This window comes from Chlorocebus sabaeus, chromosome 17 (assembly GCF_047675955.1).
Source record: "Chlorocebus sabaeus isolate Y175 chromosome 17, mChlSab1.0.hap1, whole genome shotgun sequence".
Lineage (NCBI taxonomy): Eukaryota > Metazoa > Chordata > Mammalia > Primates > Cercopithecidae > Chlorocebus > Chlorocebus sabaeus.
The window spans coordinates 43,482,121-43,496,520 of NC_132920.1; the positions used below are offsets into that span (position 1 = coordinate 43,482,121).

Below are 14,400 nucleotides of genomic sequence, written 5' to 3' on the forward strand. Positions count from 1 at the left end.
GTTTGGAGATGGTAACCAGGGGACAGATCTCAGAGGGTTCATGTCCAGTCAGTGGGGCTTAATCCAAGATGATAATTTGCATGTTGATTTGCATATCATGTGCATGTTTTCATTTAAAATCAATGTGCCCTTCTCCTTCCAATGCCCCCTCCAGGCCCATTCCTGTCCTGGAAGGTTCCTGTCTCCCCTCTATGATCCCAGCAATTGCCCCTTCCTCCTGGCTAGCCCCCGGGTCACCTCTTTGTCCTCCCACCACCCTCACCCCCTGCAGTTGATCATGTCGGTGTTTGAGAACAGCATGAAGGAACGGGGCATTGCTGAGAATGAGGCCTTTGACTGGGAGAAGGCAGGCACCGATGCCCTCCTGTCCACGAGCACCTCTACCCCACCCCAGCAGAACACCCGGCAGACGGCAGCCATGTTTGGGTGAGTCTCAGGAAGGGGAGCCACCAGCCACTGCCTGGAGCTGTTACCTAAGAGGGCAGGCGGTCCTCTCCTCTCCTCTCTTCCTACCTGGACTCGCTTGGCTGTCTTTCCTATCCTTAGTGGAGTTCGGGACTTCGGGAAACTCTGCCACGTCTCCACCCTCAATCTGATCATATAGTGAGCATCTTCCTCAGTGGGTCCCTGGGAGAGCAGGGAACCCCAAGTGAAATTAACTGAGGCCCACAGTTTATCTCTTTCTTATCATGCATATGCATGAATTTAACGGCCATGTCTTGAGGCCATACACCTGAAAGTTACAGCTCCTTTCCTCAAAGCACTCTCAGCTGAGTCTGGGATGTTTGAAATCGATGGGTCAGCAATTTCAGAACCATGTAATGGGCACAAAGACACAGGTGGTCCAGGGAGGAGCTGGAGTTAGAAGGGGCTCTCCACCCAGCCTCCAGGAGCGAGCCAAGGAGAGAAGTGGGCAGGGGCTTCAGGGGACATGTTTAGGGATGAGACTTAACAGTACGTGGTAGCACATTACAGTGCCCAGACATTGCTTAAAGAACTCTAAAGTTTAATCATCAAAGAAGATAAAATAAAAAAAAATTTAAGTGTATATTCAGGGCAACTTCATCTATGCTCCCAGACTGCAAAATAGTAATAAAAGAAAACTAATTTTAAAAGGAACTCCAAAGTGATTCTCCTTTTTAGACCCATTCCTGGGTCTAAAGGAGGAAGCCGGACAGTGAATGCCAATGGAAATCTGGCAGGTTCTTGAACAACAGCAGGATCCACTAAGCCAACAGAGCTAGATGGCGACATCTCCTTGCGGCCCCTGCCAACTTGAGGGTGGTCTGGTCTCAGAGGCTTTGTGGGCCAGCAATGGTGATGGGTCTAGGGACACTCTTACCCCTGACAGGACCCCCTCTGTGCCCGCTCCTAGGGGTGGTCTCCAGATCTGTGCTGGTAGGAGAGGGCCATGGGAGGAGAGGGCACCCCTACCAGCCTTGCCCATGGCTCCCTCCTGTCCTCTCCAGGGTGGTCAATGTGACGCCAGTGCCCGGGGACCTGCTCCGGGAGAACACCGAGGATGTGCTACAGGGAGAGCACCTGAGTGACCAGGAGAATGCACCCCCAATTCTGCCCGGGAGGCCCTCTGAGGGGCTGGGCCCCAGTCCCCACCTTGTCCCCCACCCCGGGGGTCCTGAGGCTGAAGTCTGGGAGGAGACAGATGTCAACCGGAACAAACTCCGGATCAACATTGGCAAAGTAACTGCAGCCAGGGCAAAGGGCGTGGGTGGCCTTTTCTCTTACCCCGATTCCCAGCCTTGGGTCCCCGCCCTGTTCCTCCTGAGCACCCTGTCCCCAACCATCTGCCTGCTTGTCCTGCCTCTGTTTCCCGGTCCCTTCCCGCCCTAGCCTCCCTGCGTCTCCCATCATCATCATCCTCTGTCTCCTTTACCCTGAGGAGACCATTCGCCCACAGCTGCCTCATCAACCCCAGCTCATGACACTCCCCTCTCCTGCAGAGCCCCTGTGTGGAGGAGGAACAGAGCCGAGGCATGGGGGTCCCCAGCTCCCCAGTGCGTGCACCCCCAGACTCCCCCACAACCCCAGTCCGTTCTCTGCGCTACCGGAGGGTGAACAGCCCTGAGTCAGAGAGGCTGTCCACGGCGGACGGGCGAGTGGAGCTACCTGAGAGGAGGTGGGTCTGGGACCAGGGGCATGGTTGGGGCCCAAGGCTCCCTCCGCCTTCACATGGCTGGTCTGGAGGAAAAGTCAGATGTGTGGCGGAGGTGGGCAGACCCTGGGAAGTGCTGAGAGGGTTATGTGTGGGCCTGGGGTCAGACTCAGTTGGGGCCAGAGACAGGGCCTGGGAAAGCCAGTAGGGGATCCAGAGAGGTCCCAGCTCATGCCAGGAAAGGGAATTGGGGGAGTGCAGGCTGCAGGAGGGACAGGCTGGGTGCCTGGGCCTAGGAAGGGTGAGGGGTGAGTTGGTTGGTAGGTGTGTGTGCTTCCAGAACCTCTTCTAGAGACTAATTATAGATGCTTCAAGTGCAGCCGAGGTAGACTGTCTTCAGCTTTGGGGGAGAGGGCCTGGGAATTGCTGGAAGAGAGGGCAGGGCAAGTTTTGGGGGTTAGGGCTGAGGAATCTGAAGTCATACAGGGGAGGGGACCAGCGGGAACCTAGTTGGGGAAAAGGAGCGTTTAGAAGCTAGGTGAGCCTTTGGGAGGGGAAGGTGGGAGGGTGGGAGAGTGATCTGTTGGCCTCAGATGGTGGGTGGACAACACAGGCCAGGGCCCGGTCCCCACCTGCACTGGTGGTGGGTGGGACAACATCAGGTGGGGAGGCCCCTGAGAGATGTTTCCACCTTCCCTTGGCCTCTGAGTGGGGCTTCACTCCGCAGTAGGACTGGGGCCTTCTCTGCACCAGAAAAGGGGTCTCTTCCAAAGACCCCGTCCTGGGGATAAGAGGGGTATCCTTTCTGGCATCCACTCCATGTGTCTCCTTGTGAGCAAACTCAGTCTTACACACTCACACAGGTTGGCTTACCTGGGACTGAAGACCACCCTTTTCGTCTGTGGTAGCCTGGAGTCCCTCTCCCTGGAGATGGAGAAATGAGGAAAGGCAGTTTGGGAAGGGGTATAAATGGAGAAGAGAGGTGGGAAATACCTTGAATGAGACAGTCCTGAAGGGCTGCCTGCTTTTAGGGAACAAGAAGCAAATCGGTTTGGCTCACAGTGAACCCCAGTTGCAGGGATGGTAGGGAAAGTTGAGGGCTGAACAGGATATCATAGACAGCAGAGGTTCTGGATGGGCTCTGGGGCTCTGGGGCACTTGGGAGCAGGAGACAGTACAAAGCAGTTGGGATTCAGATTTCCCACCCCACTGCCTCCTGTCTCCAGCCCTCTGTCTGAGCTCCCACTACGCACACACATGCAAACACACACGCGCGTGCACACACACACACACACGCACTACTAGCCCTGAGCCCTCTTTGGCACCCTTTCTCCCCCTTACGTCCATCAAAACAAACTGTGCCTCAGAAAGGAAATGATATCAGCCATTTACATGAGAGCATAAATATAAGACCCTAGGTGGCCTCTCTCAGGGATGTTTTATTTAAGTCTTTATTAACAAGTCAATAAAAATATTGTGCACAGTCAGATTGGGCAGGTCCCACGTAGGCTGGGGCAGGAGTATTTTGAGAAAGCCCCACAGGCGGTTCTGATCTGCACCCCTGCCTCTGCAGCTGAAGAGCCATTGAACCATAGGCTCGATGCTGGGGGAGAATGAAAGTCAGCCCCCTGCCCACAGCCTGAACATGAGGCAGTGGCACAAACCCAAGATAGGTTAGGCCTCCATGGTGGTTCTCAGTGGGGTACCCTGGCATTTGGGAGAGGGCAATTCTTCCTTGTGGAGCATCCTCCCACACACTATTGTACAACCAGAAATATCCTCCTCTTGGGGTTGGCATGGCCCCAAGTTGAGAAGCTCTGAAAGTAATGTGAGATTCACAGCACAGTTCAAGATAATGAGGCCGGGCACAGTGGCTCACGCTTGTAATCCCAGCACTTTGGGAGGCTGAGGCAGGTGGATCACCTGAGGTCAGGAGTTTGAGACCAGCCTGGCCAAAATGGTGAATCCCCATCTCTACTAAAAATACAAAAATTAGCAGGGTGTGGTGGTGTGCACCTGTAAGCCCAGCTACTCAGGAGGCTGAGGCAGGAGAATAGCTTGAACCTGGGAGGTGGAAGTTACAGTGAGCCAAGATCATGCTACTGTACTCCAGTCTGGGTGACAGAGATTCCGTCTCAAAGGAAAAAAAAAAAAAAGATAACGACAGAAGAGATATCCCAAGACAGGATCAATGCCCTTGGGGTAAAGTCAGATGGGACCCAGGCCCTGCCCAGCAGAGCTCACAGTCTCTTGGGGAGACAGATTGTGAACAGACATGAGGTTCACCCTGTGATGAGAGAGAGATACAAAGCACTAATCCTTGCAGGATGGGAAAGGCAGGCTACCTGCCCAAGGCAACAGCCAACCTGTATCAGACAGCAAAGGGTAGAAGGACAGGCTGTGTGTGGGGAGAGGTCCTGTGGGGAGAGGCCACGTTCTGGGTGGGCCGTAAGGGTGGAATCTAAGATGGGGCTGGTGAGGGAAATGGGGAGACAGCCATAGTCAGGCTGTGAGAGGCCTAGAGTATAAACCAAGGAGTGTGGACTTTGTTGTTGGGGGTGGGGAGTCACTGGAGTTTGTTGAGCTGGAACTAACAAGACCATCTTGGGAGTGATGAAACCAGCCAGGCAGGCCTGGAGGGTGGTGGCAGAAGAGGCTGGAAAGCCCTCTGTAAACTCAAGGGCCAGTTGGGTGTGTTTGCCTGGAAGCAGCAGGAAGCAACCACTGGTTGTGAGCACTGGAGAGGCAAGAACAAAGCTTGCCTGAGGAAGATTAGCTTCCCTAGGGTGGCCCAGGAGAGAACGTTCCTTGCACAGAAACCCGAGTTTATTTTCTGCTTGTTTGTATTCCTGGAGCACGGTAAGCATTCAAAAACATTTGTTGAATGAATGAATGAATGAATGAACTAACAAACGAACTAACAAAGCCTTGATAGGAAGTGAGGTTGGAGGCCTAGAGGTAACTGGCCTGGCCCAAGTTGGGAGGGGTACTGCGGTCAGGTTTCGGGAGTCACACCCCACCCTGCCACTGGCATGGGGTTCTTGGGGGTCCAGTGGGGCTGGGCATTGAGCCCCATGAGGGGTGGCTTTGCAGGTCACGGATGGATCTGCCTGGCTCGCCCTCGCGCCAGGCCTGCTCCTCTCAGCCAGCCCAGATGCTGTCAGTGGACACAGGCCACGCTGACCGGCAGGCCAGTGGCCGCATGGATGTGTCAGCCTCTGTGGAGCAGGAGGCCCTAAGCAATGCCTTCCGCTCGGTGCCGCTGGCTGAGGAGGAGGACTTCGACAGCAAAGAGTGGGTCATCATTGACAAGGAGACGGAGCTCAAGGACTTCCCTCCGGGGGCTGAGCCCAGCACGTCGGGCACCACGGACGAAGAGCCGGAGGAGCTGCGGCCATTGCCCGAGGAGGGCGAAGAGCGGCGGCGGCTGGGGGCAGAGCCCACCGTCCGGCCCCGGGGACGCAGCATGCAGGTGCTGGCCGAGGAGGACCTGCAGCATTTGCCGCCCCAGCCCCTGCCACCCCAGCTGAGCCAGGCCGATGGCCGTTCCGAGACGTCACAGCCCCCCACGCCTGGCAGCCCTTCCCACTCACCCCTGCACTCGGGACCCCGCCCTCGACGGAGAGAGTCGGACCCCACAGGCCCACAGAGACAGGTAAGGTTGGGCTTGTACTCCACTCCCCATCTCCAGATGCCCAGAGTCCTGGTGTGTAGGCCTGGGGTGCTCCACATGTGCTGGCACTACTGACCAGTAACCCAGCAGTCACAGGGCTGTGATGGAGGTAGACAGGCTTAAGGGTCTGAAACCATGTTTGGGGGGCAGGCAAGGCTCCCCAGAGGAAGTGCCCTCTCATTCTGAGTTGAGTCTGGCACTGTGAGCAATTAAGCCAAGTGACAAGGCGGGAGAAGGGCCTCGCAGGCCGTGGGTACAGTGTTTTGCACAGGCCGGGAGGGGGCGATCTGAGAGCACTGAGCTGATGGCACACTGCAGCAGCCAAGGCTGCGAGGTCAGCCCTGGGCCCCGCCACAGAGGGCCTTCAGGGCTACACTAGGGGGTCGGGGCTTGATGCTGCAGGTTTGGTGAGCCACTGAAGGCTTTTAAAAAGGAGTGCAACATGATTACATTGGTACTGTTGAATGATCATTGGGCTGCTGTGTGGAAAATGTATTGAAATGGCATGAAACGAGATGCAGGCAGGCCACGTGGCAGACAGTGGCAAGAGAGTGCCCCAGTGGCTTGGGCTGGGGTGGGGCTGTGGATGCGGGGCAAGGTGGATAGTGCTAAGGGTGTTGGGGATAGGCCAAGAGGGCTGTGATGGAGTGGGGGCCAGGGCTTCTCGTGTCTCGGCTGATGCTCTGAGTGGTTTTGAAGGGAGTGAGAATTTGGATTTAAATACAATGAACTGATCAGTGCAGTGACTCACGCCTGTAATCTCAGCACTTTGGGAGGCCAAGGTGGGCAGATCACCTGAGGTCAGGAGTTCGAGAACAGCCTGGCCAACATGGTGAAACCCCATCTTTACTAAAAATACAAAAAATTAGCCAGGCGTGGTGGTGCCTGCCTGTAATCCCAGCTACTTGGGAGGCTGAGGCACGAGAATTGCTTGAACCCAGGAGGCAGAGGTTGCAGTGAGCCAAGATTGTGCCATTGCACTCCAGCCTGGGTGACAGAGCAAGACCCTGACTCAAAATAAAATAAAATAAAATAAAAAAATAAAATAACATAACATAAAATAGGCCGGGCTCGGTGGCTCACGCCTGTGATCCCAGCACTTTGGGAGGTGGAGGTGGGTGGGTCACGAGGTCAGGAGATCGAGACCATCCTGGCTAACATGGTGAAACCCCGTCTCTACTAAAAATACAAAAAAATAGCTGGGTGTGGTAGCAGGCGCCTGTAGTCCCAGCTACTCGGGAGGCTGAGGCAGGAGAATGGCGTGAACTCGGGAGGCAGAGCTTGCAGTGAGCCAATATCGTGCCACTGCACTCCAGCCGGGGCGACAGAGCGAGACTCCGTCTCACAAACAAAAAACAAAAAACAAAGAAAAACAATAAAATAAAATAAAATAAAAAATACAATGACATCATGGAATCTAAGGGATGTCCATGTGTAGGTACCTGAGGCTCAGGAGAGGGATCGCAGCTGGAAATACAGATTTCGGGGTTTGGGAAACCATGGGAATGGGTGATGTTACCCAAGAGGACTGTATAGGGTGTGGAACCCAAAAGTGAGGGCGGAAGCTGAGAGGTGCTCACATCTAGGGGGAATGAGAGGAGAAGGAGCTCTGCATGATGAGTGAGAGGGAGAGGTCGGAGCATGGGAGGAGCATGGGGGAGAAGGTCCCTGAAATCAGGGCAGGAGATGTCTGGAGGGCAGCGGGGAGGAGTGGGAAGGGGTTTCCATGATCAGGGCAGGTTTCATGGAGGAGGTGAGCTCTGAGAGCCAGGTGGATGGCCATGGGGAGAAGTGGAGCCAAGGTGAGAGAGACTATAGTTGAGCACAGGGACAGGTGTGTTGGGTGCCCTGGAAGGGCCCAGTCTGGCTGCAGTGGCACCTCCTTGTGTGGGAGGACTGAGGAACAAGGCTGGAAGGGCAGGGAAGGGCCAGATGATGGCCAAATTGCAAATGTCTCATGCTATTTGGGTTATTTTCTTCTGACCAGGACAGGGTATCAGAATAGGAAGACAGCCACTGGCCTGGCCAGGCTTCGCTTGTGGGACAGAGGCTGACCTCTGACCTGGGAAATGGAGGAAAACTCTAGCACTGTGTGCCAAATGGGGTCCATGAACCCGCAGAGGGGCTGGAGAGAGTCATGGAGTGGATGCCGGAAGGGGCTTAGGGGCTGCGCCGCGTTCCACATAGTGGTCCCACGTTGGGGGCGTACACTCTTGGTGGCTCTGGGAAGTGCCCAAGTGTTGGGCCAGGGGCCAGTTCTACCACTTGCTCAGATCGGGAGGCCTTGCTTGGGATCACATGGGTGCCCTGGGAAAAGCAGCTGTGGGCAGGATTGCATTCAGACCCCATCCTAGCTAGAAGTCCCTTCTAGAAGAAAGGACCTCCGAGCTGTGGTCCTGGGGAATATGCATCCCGGCCTTGCCTGGACACTGGAAACTGGGGGCTCAAAAAGTGGGGCCCGTGAGTCCTCACCCAGAGAGGCCCTAGCTGGCCTGAGTTGGAGGTACAGCCCTGGCAGACCTGGCAGTCACGCGGGCTGGTACCACTGTGTTGTAACTAGCCATTGATCCCACCACATCCAGCACCAGTCAGCAGGAGAGGGAGCAAAATGTGTTTGGGGTCCTTGCTCCACTCCCATTCATTCATCCACACTCACTGAGCATTTACTGTGTGCCATGTACCACAGGCATCAGAGGCGACTTGCACAATAGGTTGTACCCGCAGAAAGTGCAGAGTCTAGGGAGGGTGACAGACAGTGTCAAGAGAGAAGGCCCAGAATTAAAGTCAGGAGACCGAGGTCTGGACCTGGCTCTGCCGTTCCCTTCCCAGTGACTGAGGGCCAGTCAGTGTCTCTTTCTGGGTCTCCAGGTGAGGGAGCTGAGGTTCTTCTGAGGTTCATCTCTAAAGTTTTTCTTACCTGCAGATTCCTACCTGTGTCCTGGGACTCATCCTCACTTTGGGGAATTCTGGCCAAGAGGGTAGGGAGAGAGAGATTTGGTGGGATGGGGAAGCACAAGCCGATTCTATAATCAGTCAGTCTTGGGCTTGGGTCCTGCTTGTGACAGGGACAGGCACTACCTGTGTCAGCAAGAGATGAGCTGTGTGTGTCTTTGGGGGTGAGGTGTTTGTGGGTCTCAGGTTCCCCACAGTGTACAGAATCGAGGTTGGTTAGCATTGTGCCCCTGCGCATGTGCGTTTGTGTCAGTGGAGCTCGAGCCGTGCACTGGTGGATGGATGTGTCCATATGTATGTGCCTGCAGGTGGGTGCACATGTTACTGCATTTGTGTAGAATATGCAGCAGGTCTGCAAGTGTGTACAGAACCACAGATGCCTAGAATGTCAAAGCATTTCTATTGATGATAACAATTGGAGTAATAATTCTAATAATGACAACAATAGTTAGCACCGTCCTAAGCACTTTCATGTTTATATGTATATTCCTCACAACAACACTATGAAGAGGGAATCTTGATTTTAAAAGTAAGAAAACTAAGATTCATAGAAGCAAAGTTTTTAGCCCAGCTGGTGAGGACCAGCTGGTAAGTGTTAGCACCAGAACTTGAACCCAGGCAGCTCGTTCCGAGATCTGAGCTCTGAGCCATTCCGTCTGAGGTCTGTGAGGTTTTTTTTTTTTTTTTGAGACGGAGTTTGGCTCTTGTTGCCCAGGCTGGAGTGCAATGGCGTGATCTCGGCTCACCACAACCTCTGCCTCCCAAGTTCAAGCAATTCTCCTGCCTCAGCCTCCCGAGTAGCTGGGATACAGTCATGCACCACCACGCCCGGCTAATTTTGTATTTTTAGTAGAGACGGAGTTTCTCCATGTTGAGGCTGGTCTCGAACTCCTGACCTCAGGTGATCCACCTGCCTCGGCCTCCCAAAGTGCTGGGATTACAGGCGTGAGCCATTGCGCCTGGCCTGAGGTCTGTGAGTTTAACAGAAAACATACAGGCCAGAGAGAGCAGATGGTTTGTGCAGGATTAGAGAGAGCCTGGAGCGTGTGTGTGTGTGTGTGTGTGTGTGTTGTGTGCATACCCACTGTCTGGGCCATGTCAGCAGGTGTGCCTGTGGGCATGTCAGTGTGCAGGGCAGCCTCTGTGTGTGTCTCTGGATGAACATATGGGGTATAACATGTTTTGCCAAGTACTTCAGGACAGCGGGGTGAAGCAGAGATCTTCCTTCATCAAGGGTAGAGGAGCAGGGAGAAATGGACCAGCCTATTTTTTTCTTCTGTCTTTGGGCTGGCCTGAAGGAAGTGGTGAGCCCAGCCTGGGCCTGTGGCAGGGCCTCCCAAATCTGGCTGCATCCTAGAATCACAGTTTTTGGGACTCTCCACCCACAGGCGGAGATTATGCGGCTTAGGGCAGGCAAGAACTCTCTGCTGAATTCCCTCTTCCCCGCCACCTTTTTGGAGGAGCCCTCTCTAGACCTAGCTCAATTTTCTCAGTGCCTGATGTGTGAACTTCCTCATAACACCAATCATTTAAACTATGAGCACCTACAACTCTGTCACCTGCACATGTGGGGAACGGGGAGGGAAACAGTGTGAAAGCAGGCACAATTGGGGCTATTTAAAAGTATCTATTGTTCTTTGGTGATGGTGTGTGTGTGGGTTTCCCCCCACCACCACACACACACCTGGCTTTCTTCTCAAGGAAATTTAAGGTGCAAATTAGGAGTGGCGGGAAAAGCTAGGGCAAGGGTGAAGCAGGCTAGCAAGTGTGTGATTTGGGGGAGGGCTGTTTGCCTGCCTTTATCGGTTGTCTCTGGCCGATAGCACAGCAGGTCAGCAAGCCCTGAGTACACAGACACTGCCCGGCAGGCACCAAAGCATTTCCCTGCCACGTGCTGGACAGTGTGCTAGGGGCTGGGGGACAAAGATGAATAAAGCTGCCCAGTCCTGCCCTTTTGGAGCTCAAGGTCATAAGCGGTAGGGTGGAGATGCAAAGGTCTAGAAAGATGTTTACAATCCAGGTCCATCAGGGAGGTAACAGAGCACTCTTATCTGCTAGAAGCTGGGAGCTTGCAGGGGAGGGAGCTGCAGTGGTCTCACACAGGTGGTATTTCAACTGGTGTGAAGACAAGCAGGTGGCCACAAGTGGTGCCCAGTCTGAAGGGCAAGAGCACTCTGGGATTCAATGCCATCCTATGAAAATCTGCCTGGCAGCTGAGCAAACTCTGGCCGGAATGTTAAGCCACCCACATGTACTGTGAGAGGGGGTTTTGGGCAACAGTGGTGCCTCTGTTCCTTGGTCTCTCTGGGTGGGCCTTAGACCCCTAAACTTTAGTGCAGATGAGACTAGCTCAGAAGGATCCTAGACTTGGCCAAAAAGAAGATGAAAGGGAAAGCAAGGTGGGAGCAAAGCCAGTCCTATTAGAATGTTCTCCCTCTTCCCTACTCTGCTGGAGGCTCCATGCCAAGTCCCTTGTGCCCCCACTTGACAGCAGCAAGGGATGCTGGAGCTGAGTGTCGCAGGCCCCCTCCTTCCTGGAGGAGCTGGCCCGGTCAGTCCTTGTTGCCACTGTAAAAGCTATTTCAACTGGCCTCAGTCTCAGGAAGAGAGAGGGTCAGGCTGGGAGAGGTCTGGTAACACCCTGGGCGCCATTTCTGCCCCCACATATCTGGGACACATCCACTTCACTCGGAGGGCATGGGGACACAGGGCAGGATTCTTCCTGAAGGAGATGAGGCAGCAGCTCTGCCCAGCCCCGTACACAGGCTGCTTGGTGGCTCAGCCTTTGAGGGGACAGGGGAAAAGCCACTTTCAAGAAAATACTTCAGTTTGCCCCTCCTCCTACGAGTCCATCCCTTCCCTCATTTGGAAGAGTGATTTAAAATTAGATACTAAAATGGCTCAGTGAAGAGTGCAGCATTTACTCTATGGCGGGTGCTGTTCCAAGTGCTGCATCTTATAACATTGAATCCTCACGACCACCCTTTGAGGTGGGCACCATTATGACCCCCATTTTACAGAGGAGGAAGCTGAGGCTCAGAGAGGTGCAGTAACTTGCTCAGATTTTAAGTGTTGGAGTTGGGATTCAAACAGAGTAATTGGGCTCTAGAGTCCCACCTTATGCCGCATTGTCAGCCAGATCCCAACACTTCCCTGTGATGGGACGGGGGGTACCAAGGCGGAGGGTGTACAGGGAACGTTTCTGAGACCTAATGAGTAGCACGGAATCTAACTGGGGAGACAGGCAGCACACAGTTGTCAACACATGGCAAGGAACTCTCTCAGAGCACAGAGCCACCTTCCCAAGAGAAAGTGTTCCCCAGTCCAGAACAACCCTGAGCTAGGTAGGACTAAGCCGGGAAGGCTTCTCGGAGGAGGTGAGTGACCATGGTCTCCTTGCAGAGACCATAGTGTGATAAGTTCCAGAGAGGAGGAGGAGGGGGAAGGGCGTTGGAGGCCAGAGCCTAGATTCTGAGGCAGGACTTTGGGGCGGGTGGTTTGCACCCTCCTCCACCCTGCCTGACCCCGCCCACTTGCCCGGGACGCCGGCGCCGCAGGGGCTGTGAGCGGTGGGTGGCCCCGGAGACGGAGCTGTCGAGTCTGTGCCTGACACCTCTTTTCCCTCCACTCTCTTGGTCTCTTTCAGTTGGAGGAGGACAGACTCTCGGGGCACTCCCTCCCGCGGTACAGCCCCCTGCGACGACTGGCGTCCTCCGTGTTCTCCTCCTCCACGCTGGAGACGGAGCATTACCCTCACCCCGGCGGCGGCGGCTCCTCGGGCTCCTCCGGTTCCCTCATTCAGCGCAGCCGCTCGGCCGAGAGCAGCCCTGTGCGGGCGCCCCACCGGCGCCACGCGCCCCTCGCTGCTGGCAACCACAGACTCATGCCCTCGGTGCTCCGCATCTCGCGGTCCCAGCTGCAGCAGGTGTGGGCCCGGTTCACCCACAAGACCTAGGCTGGGCCCCCCCCCTCCTGGAGGGGGCAGGTGGGGGGGGTGGGGAGCAGGCAGAGACCATGGTTCCTTCCCAGGACGCAATAATCACACACTCACACCCATCCCACCCCATCATGCAATACAGCCCCCCTAGAACGTTGGCCCAAGGTACTGTAATACTCCCACCCCAAGCAGAGTCTCCGTCCCACCCCCGCATCAGCTCCCTTTGTAGGTGCCAGCCAAATGGTGCAGGGAGGGGTGGGGCTGGTGGTACAGTTTCCAGGACAGGGCAGGGGCGCTCAGCTGGAGCCACTGGTGGGTCCGGAGTCCAGTGGAAAGTAAGGTGTCAGGGAGATGAGGCCTGCAGGGCCAGAGGCACTCTGGCATGGGCTTTGTTCTGTTTAATTTGTGATCTCTTGGCATGGCTGGGTCTGATCCACCCCGAGGGGCTGGCAGGAGACCAAGACCCTCCTTGTGTGGGGTGTGTGTGTGTGTGTGTGTGTGTGTGTGCCCGCGCGCGCGGCTCTGTGTATGGGATGGAGACCAGGGCAGCCAGGTTTGGAATGTGGTGGGGAGTGTTTCAATGCTCAGCGATGGGGGGAGGCAGCCCTGTGACCTAGCGAGACTTTCCCAGGCCATTGTCATTGAGGACACAGTTCCTTCCTCACACATCTTACCCCAGGAAGGCTCAGTCCATGGTAGGCTGCCCCTCCCCAAAGACACCTGTGCCATCACTCCCTGGTAGGATTGGATGTCTGTCCTCGGCTCCTCAGGAACTGAGGATGGACGAGAGGGACCTGGGATCCACCTCTCAAAGCAGGCTAGAACTGAGCAATGAGGAGACCCAGCTTAGAAGCAGTGGCAGCAAAGGTGGTTGTTAAGGATGAGGCGAGAAACCATGTATGTGCTTGTCAGCAAAACCAGTGTCTCAGGACAAATCCCAGGTGGGAGCAGCCCCACCTCTGCCCTTCTCAGAGGGTGACTCCTTCCTGTAGGTGCTCAGTGAGCCCCCAAGGGTGGTAGTGAAGACACAACAGAAGAAAGGCAGGTTGGATAGGGATCTGGACACTTGGGAGTGGGGAAGTGTCAGGATGTCAGCTTGCTCATGCCTCTTCTGCCCATTTCTCAGCCCCCAACTGTCACTGCAGGGAGCCCAAGGTTCCCTTTATTCATCCTGCCCATGTCAGCCAGCACCTTTTTTCCCTGGGGAATGGGGGTAGTAGCGAAGTGGGTGCCAGAAAGCGCAGTGCCTGTATGGGGAGGGGAGGAGGCCCGAAGATTTGCAAAATGTTTATTTCAGTGAGACAAACATACAGTGTCTGTATGTTTGCTTGTGTGCATGTGTGTACACTTGTGCATAAGAGTGTGCTTACGAATGAGCGTTTGTGCATGTGGAAGGGCTGCCATGGATGAATGCTCAGGCTGTGCACTGTGTAATTCCAGGAAGTGCCATTTATGCAGACCTCAACGTGACTGGCACGTGCCCAAGTTGCACAGTGCTGTATGAGTGTGTGTATGCATGTGTGTGTTAGGGAGCCAGAAAGATGTCTATGCAGTCATTGGTAGTTTCCTATGTACCTACTCTCATCCCAGCTTCACTCTTCTACCCCTCTCTCCCCATAACTTCTGCTTGGCCCATCAATCCCCCAGATGTCTCTGGTTAGAGTAGAGGCCTCAGGGCCCTGGCCCCAGCCTGGGGGTGCTGTAAGTGTGGTGGGCAGTGCCCTG

At 55.1% G+C, this 14,400-nt stretch overlaps 1 protein-coding gene across 2 annotated transcripts in view; it reads left to right on the forward strand.

Moving 5' to 3' along the window:
- Positions 1-14,400, forward strand: part of TTBK1 (tau tubulin kinase 1) — a 45,454-nt gene that overhangs the window by 14,062 nt on the left and 16,992 nt on the right. For both annotated transcript variants that reach the window (XM_007972493.3, XM_073006007.1), the window contains exons 10-13: positions 272-426; positions 1,470-1,701; positions 1,962-2,137; positions 5,207-5,768. In XM_007972493.3, the coding sequence (XP_007970684.3) occupies positions 272-426; positions 1,470-1,701; positions 1,962-2,137; positions 5,207-5,768 (1,125 nt within the window). The remainder of the gene's footprint in view (positions 1-271; positions 427-1,469; positions 1,702-1,961; positions 2,138-5,206; positions 5,769-14,400) is intronic.